The 7,492-nt window shown below is 39.4% G+C and overlaps 1 protein-coding gene across 1 annotated transcript; it reads right to left on the minus strand.

Annotated features, from left to right (window-relative positions):
• Positions 1-422: 422 nt before the first annotated feature.
• Positions 423-7,094, minus strand: LOC131322753 (E3 ubiquitin-protein ligase At1g12760-like). Its single transcript, XM_058354206.1, has 4 exons — positions 6,466-7,094; positions 3,862-3,981; positions 1,812-2,112; positions 423-871 (listed from the first exon to the last, which is right to left on the minus strand). Exons 1-4 carry the CDS (start codon positions 6,903-6,905, stop codon positions 710-712), a joined length of 1,023 nt encoding a protein of 340 aa, XP_058210189.1. The 5' UTR covers positions 6,906-7,094; the 3' UTR covers positions 423-709.
• Positions 7,095-7,492: the final 398 nt, after the last annotated feature.

The following is a 7,492-nucleotide window of genomic DNA, read 5'->3' on the forward strand; positions in this document are numbered from 1 at the left end:
CCTTTGTTTTGTGTTTTTTCTCATCCCTCCCTCCGTGTCTTTTTTCCCTTTGTAATGTGGAACCTGGAACCCACCTGTGCAAGGACTATCCTGGTTTTCTCAACCAAAGTGCGCGTGATCCACCTGCAAGACACGCGCACCATGCGATTGAAGTCATACACAATACCATTCCACTTAGGGCTAATCTTAATGACGGCCTTAAACCACTGGACTACCAGACAAGGTTTTCCTTATCTTTGGTTCTTTGAAGCGTCTTTGAAGCACTATCATTTTCTTTTGACTTCTTATCTCGAGATCCTGACATAACCTAAGTTTCCCGAACGGCACACTTATGTTTGAAGGTTCCACCAATACTTGAAAACAGTAAGCTTGTCCAAGACAGAGAACAAAACCGGGAATTGTGGAATCAAACAAGCTGGAGAAACATGAAATCAGTGACTAGGGATACCAAAGCAGAACAATTCAAGAGTCGGCTAAAGAAAAAAGATAAAAACTCTATGCACAGAAGGGGTAAAGGCCAAGTTCAAAAAGAGATGAAAAATCCACATATACAATTACATTAAGCTGGACCCCTGAATTTGATACCAAGAAATTCTCTCCCATCCTTTATGGACAGTTCAGCAAGATCTTGATCTCTATTTCCCTCAGCTTTTTTCTCCCTATATGGATATAATAAATGAGAGTTGAAACCCCAGAAGGAGGAGTTGGATCAGACTAAGGTATCCCCCCTGAGGATATTGAATTTGCATAGAGGGCAGGTAGCATTTATTCGGAGCCATTTGCTGATGCATCCAACGTGAAAATGGTGTCTGCAGGGAAGGGCACACAGCTCTGCCCCATCTACATACTGGTGAAGGCATATGCAGCACTCCTACAAAAGCAAAAGACAACCATTTTTAACTATGAGTTACTTAATCCAATGTTTAGTTGATTCTCCTTTGCTTAGAGGAGCATAATATGTGGGGGAGAAAATCATATAGAATTTTTTCGAGGAAAACGCAAACGCAACTTATAGTGATAAAAATCATATACTACCAATTAAATGCACAACAAGGACATAATGGGCTATTCATCCTCCACAAGTAGAGTAAAAACCACACAATGTATATCAACATGAACTTAGAAAGCTAATTTGAGTACTAGTTTGGGAGGGAGAGGGAGAGAGTGGTGATCTTGCAGGGGCAATCCGACTGGATTCATTTGTAGCCTTCCATGTACGTAGTAAAACTCAGCCGATCAACAATCCCATACCTGGGTTGATATTACATCTATAGTCAAGACACTGGGAGCTTTCAGTTGATATTTGAAACTCCCCTATTGCCAGATGTTCAGGTCACGGAATGGTAAAAGGTAGAATGGATATTCCTTGATACCAACCCGTTCCACTCTTCCAAGTGAAAGATTTGGAGTTCAAACCTCCACCCACCTACCGAAGTACAGGATTCTTATCTTAACACTTTTAAAAATGGACTAAAAAGATGTCACACCATGAGGTGGGGAAAATTTCCAAAATGGGGCCTCATCGATTGAAGTTATCAAACAATTTGAAAATATGTACCGAACAAAATTTCAGTAGATTTTGTCATGAGCCTCCTAATAGCACGACTGGTATGTCTATCAACTTCCTCTATGAAAAACATTAAATAGAAAGACATGAAGGACAAAGTACGAATTCAAACAAGCAGGAAAAATAAACTACTTAGGATGAATACTGACAATGGAGACAGTGGAAGATTGGCATGATTATAAAGATCATTTGAGTATAACAGTTCTGCAAGGAAGAGAAAAATGAAGGGCTATTAGATGCTTACAGAATCCTCTGAATGAAGAGGAAGTTCAGGTGTGGAATCACTCCCTCCTGACTCAGTGGTTAATTCAACAGGTTCTTGCATCCTACTATTTCCAGGTGTCCTCAAAGAATTAGCCCAGCGATACTTGAACTTTGGAAGAGTCCTGATATCATGTTCAGATGCTCCTTCCGCAATTCTCATTGCATAGGCAATTGTTGCCAAAACTGGAAAGCAGCAAAAAAGAGCGAAGAAGACAACGCAAGCCATCACAATGCAAAAGACCATAAAGAACACGTCGAAGGCCAGAAAAACCACTGCTAACCTGCAGTTTGGTTGAAAAGCATATGCTTGTTAGTCAAATAAAAGTAGGAAAAGCAAAACTATACTCAGCATCACGACCATTGTAAATTCATCTGAATGACTTGCTTATAAGTAGTATGTATAATTTGGATTGCAGCTTACCATTTAGCATTTTAACAATATACATCAATACCACACCACATAGTGATAACCCCTAAAATATAGTATTATGTAACATGTGCAAGTAAGATAAAGCAAACTGAACAGGTTAACACAAACATAATGGATTGAACAAAACAATACGATGGTATGAAGACTTAATTGGATACCCATACGCCTCCTAAACCCTATACTTATGGGCAATGAGTCTCATTTGTGGAATTCTCTCTGTGGTACCGAAACAAGGACCAAAGGAGAAATGATGAACCATGGAAATCTGCAAAAAAGTCCTTCAAACGAATTCATCATCATCATCCAGATTAGTGCTTGTGTGCGGAGGGATATGATTACAGAAGGCCCCCAGGGAGGAGGAACCAGGATCCTCCTGTGATACAGTGATACTCTCTAGATCCTCTAGGAGAGTGATCTCCTCTTCATAACCTCTAAAGCAACCAGGAAGCGTCAGCGAAAAAGAAAAGAAAGAAGAAAAACAGATTGGGCCGACAATTATAGTGGCTTAGAGTTTTTTACTTCTGTAACACCCATGAAAGTGCATTCTATATTTTAGTGGAATCAAATTACTTTGATTGGAATACTTTTATTGAGATAAAGATAAATTTCAAACTGGCAGTAAATGTGCATGTGTGTGGAAACGTGTAGGCTGGAAATGGATCTAATAAGAGACAAAGTAGGTTAGTTTATGGACATGTGTCCACCCAAGAATTCTTCTTGGTGTCGTTCTTCTTTATACAAAGAAGACGGTTTTGATTGAAGTTTTGGGGGATAGAAACAGAGAAGGCCGAACAGGGGAAGCAGCCGAGTACGTGAGAATTGGAATCGAATGTCTACGGTAGATTAAGGTACCCAAGCCAGGAAGTATATACTATGCTCTAAATCTCCGGAGTATTTTTTATGTGGTCCCATTTTGCATTCCTTTTGAATACCCTGTGGCCTGCGCAATTTATTGAATCATCCGAATTCATTGCAAGAGTCGAGTTATGTAAAATATATTGGGGCTGAGTGCCGTGGAACTGTTTAGTATGTGACCGAGTGAATATGCCTATTGTGCTAATGGCCCGAGAGGCCTCATAATAGGCTGGGCGTGGCTAGTGAGGCCGGTCACTGGTCATATACTGAGGAGGACCTGATATGAGGTCGTATTATGTGAATTGTTGTTGACTCTGTGTCGTTAATTGGTTGGTCTCATTTATTGTCGAGCATATCTATTCTCATCGTATTGTATACTTTCTGGGGGTTTATGTTGCAAGTTGGCTACTGATGCAAGAGTGGTAGCACGAGACGGGATTTGAAGTTTAGGCCTAAGTTGTTTTATTTATTCTCGGAGAAATGTAAATAATATTTTTCTAAGGCTTTGAATTAATGGCAGATTGTAGTCCCTTAGTTAACACTTTGTTAATGGAGGTGGTTGTGGAACCGTGTTGTCATAACTTCTCTCTTATATGTGCACAATTCATATCCCGAATAAATTTTTTCTTCGGAAAACTTGAATAATATGGGTCATTCAACATTAGAAAAAACACATTGAGATACATATTAGTTAAACATGTGGACTTGTAATGGGTCCTTCAAAATCTAAGCGCATGGCTCTTACCAATAAAGACGGGGAGAATCTTCCAGAAGTGCTTGCCCACCTAAAACAATCCAATAGAATCCAAACACCCACCAGATGGATGAAATCACTGTATTCATCGACTCCAACCTCTTCGCAATGCTGCAAAAAACAAAAGACATAAAACAGGGTTAAAATACAAATTCTTGAATCGTTTATAATGCTTCCCACCTCAACAGAGTTCAATAGAAAAAAGAATTCATGTAGTCAACCCCAATTGATTGAGACTTGAGGCTCGGTTTGGTTTGGTTTGGTTCCCAGTTTGCTTGATGGATCATGGATTGATGTATTGTTGACTACAGCAATATGATGCAAATTTCATTTTTTGGAATCACTGATTCGCTTTATTTTAAAATTCACACAGAACCAGTCTAATGAAGAGAGTGAACAGGTCACACAGCTAGTAGGGGGTGAGCACCCCCCCTTACCCCCAAGGTTTCTAAAATTCGTTAGCTCTTTAATTTAGGAATACTTTTACCGTGAATATTGAGAGTCTCCCCAAAGTTTTGTACCAGTCTTCTATTGGTCCTCTATGTCATCAGTACTTCTGTAATGTATACAAATATAATGAAGCTATTTACATATTACCTGATAGCGTCCATTTGATTTATTTGATTTAGAGATAATGTCACGGGCAATTATTTCACAAAGAAACCATAGGGAGAGATTTTTTTTTTAAATTTCTGTCAAGAATACAAACAATAAAGCACCTTTAACAAAGATGTATAATCACTTATGATCTAAGATCCTTCTATGATATAGCTCAAAAATTGGATAAACCATTGAAATCAGTAAGAAGAAATGAATGGTATTGAATTATGGATTCTCCTATTTGTCTTTTTCTATGACGCTTATGTCAGGCCATTTTTTTGATAACCGAGTGTCCGAGCTAGCTTACGCGCACCTCAACTATTGTTGGGAACTATAAACCCACTGTCCACTAGCAGGAGGCCCCACTTGAAGCCAGAGCAAATTATGCCAGAACATATTCTCAACCAGAAACCAACTTTTTGGCTTCATCCCTGTCGTAGGTATACATAGCTTCAAACATAAACATCTAAAGGGGACAAGCAGATTTTGGAAAAGAAGGCCCTTGCCTGTTGTAAGACAATCTGAAGGCGGATACTAAATATAGATATGAAAGCAAATATATTATCATCCATTTTGCAAAGTAAACTCTTCGATAAGTTTAATGGCTTCGAGATCTGCGACTACGAGAAATTGTTTCACTTTCCCAATGTGTAATTAGGGAAGAAATAAAGGTAAGAAAAAAATAACAAGAAACCGTTACCTAGACAAATTCCAAGCAGTTCCACTTACTTCTTGACACTTTACCATGCTCGTCAGCTCAGTAAGAATGAAAACAGGAGGAGATCTCTGTAAAAAGGCCAACAACGAAAGCTGTGCTTTCTCTTTTTTGTCTTCAGTTCACATGTCCTTTTTTTCCCCTGATAACATGTTATTGACCTTCCACTAGGTAAAGAGTATAGAATGAACATAAGTTCTTTGTCCTCTTAAGCTATCCTTCATCCCATATACGTTGCTAAAATGCATCCTAGGTTGAGAACTCGAATGTTCAAGACTTCAAGTAATTAATGAACAAGGACCAAATCCATAAATTGGGGAAAATTTAGAACCCTAATGCAGATTTACCCTGACATTTTGCATTATTTAGAGGGATAAAATCCCCACCCTCATAAGCAATAGGTTATCAATTCATGATAGGAGTTAACCACCCTTTACTTTCGTCACTTGCCTCCACCAACACTGAAGTCAAGACCCAAAATCGAATTTAGGACATCATTTTACCATCTTCTGTCAATCTTTCCCCCTTGCTTCCTATATTGCAGTATATGCGCTGTCTCAGGAGGAACCCAAAATTCTAATGTTTAGATTCAATTTCATCTCTTTTTGACAAATGTATTTAGTGCCATCTTATTGAGAAGAGTGATTACATGTCACTCAAATTCATACAAAGCAGAGCAAATTGTCAAAAGTCTTGCTGACAACTTATATTAGCTATAAGAGTGTTTGCAAGTTAGTTCAGTTAGTAGTAGAAGCAACAACACAACTACTACAACAACAGCAGCAACAACAGAAAGAATCCATACCCATTTCATCATACCAAAAACACAGTCGAACACTATCGACACATATCAAGTCTAACAAAATATTTATCGACACCTATCAAGTCTAACAAAATATTTATCATGACCACGGACAATAAAAGATAAACAAGCAAACTTATTAAAGAAACGGATATAACCCAAGGGGTTGGCCTGGTGGTCTTGGCCTGTGATTTAGGAGTTTACTCCCACCTAAGGTCTCAAGTCCAATTCTCCTTAGGTCTCAAGTCCAATTCTCCTTGCTAGCAACTCTTGCGACTCATCACCCACATGCATAAGACTGTGAAAAGGCTGTGATAGGGGTTGCAGGGATTAATCCGAGGTGAGGGATTAATCCACCTCGGATTAATCCGAGGTGTGCGCAAGCTGGCTCGGCACGCTCTGCATTACCAAAAAGGAAAAAGAAAAGAAAAAAAGAAAAGAAAAGAAAAAAGAAACGGATATAGAAAATTCAACGAACCTGCTGCGAGTGTCAGTCAATGGAAACCCATCAAGCCCAACGCTAAAACGAGACTGATGCCTCCTCAGGCACTCAAGATACACAAAACCCACATGCAACAAACACTGTAAAGCATACCCAAAGATCCAAACCCTCAAAGGGGTGGAGGGTTTCTCTCGGAAAGTAATCAAAAGCACAAACACAGACACCAAGACAAAGGCTAGGTTCCATATAACGTCAAGCACTAGAAAGGGCTTCGAGTAGCCGCCGTAATCGGCGGCCGGTGGATCATCATCGCTGTCATAATAGCCCTCTGAGTCCAATTGAGGGTCAAAGCGGTCTCCGATTGAGATACGGTGAAGGGCGGAGTAGAGGCGGGTGATGATGGGTAGTGAGAGAGCAATGGTTCGTGTGACCCTTGTGTTTGCATTGCTGCCCAGAAAGGGACGTGGGTCTTCCATGAGATTCTGATTGGTTCAGTTTTCTTGTGTGTGATACTCCTACGAGAGAGAGGGGGGGGAGGGGGGGATTTGGGGGTGGTGAAAACTGGTGAAGGAAGAGTGGGGGGGGGGGGGGGGGGGAAGGCTTTTTAGTGGGCACAATGTCAGTGGGAAGAGAGGGGAGCAGGTGGTGCCGGGTATGGGATTTTCACGTCAGTTTCAAGGAGTAGTGGAGTACTATTTGTTCGGGGTAAAACAGTTCTGCACGGAAACCGACGGGTCCGCATGGCCCATTTTGGATTTTCTACGGATGATCCGAGTTGTTTTCCTTCCGGATTCTAAAAAAAATACTTATTTTTTAAGGTTTTATTTTTAAATTTAAAAATACTAATAGATTTACGAAAATAAATTTTTAATTTTTTTTACAGAGTTTGATAGATCTCATCGAGATCTATCAAACTAGATACATATTGTATATTTTTTGATTTAAGTAAACTTATTATTTTCAAACTTAAAAATTACAAATAAGTACTTATTTTTTAAGAAGGTAATTCGAAACAGAAACTCTTTGTTTGGTTTTGATTTTTGAGAAAAAACTTTGATATAAT

The sequence above is a fragment of the Rhododendron vialii genome, chromosome 4a (assembly GCF_030253575.1).
Source record: "Rhododendron vialii isolate Sample 1 chromosome 4a, ASM3025357v1".
NCBI classification, from domain to species: Eukaryota; Viridiplantae; Streptophyta; class Magnoliopsida; order Ericales; family Ericaceae; genus Rhododendron; species Rhododendron vialii.

Coding starts and splice junctions, on each gene's coding strand:
- LOC131322753 (XM_058354206.1), bottom strand. CDS start 6,905: ATGGAAGACCCACGTCCCTTTCTGGGCAGCAATGCAAACACAAGGGTC. Junction 2,113..3,861: donor GATTCTCCCCGTCTTTATTG/GTAAGAGCCATG, acceptor ACCAAACTGCAG/GTTAGCAGTGGTTTTTCTGG. Junction 872..1,811: donor CTCTTCATTCAGAGGATTCT/GTAAGCATCTAA, acceptor TTGCTTTTGTAG/GAGTGCTGCATATGCCTTCA.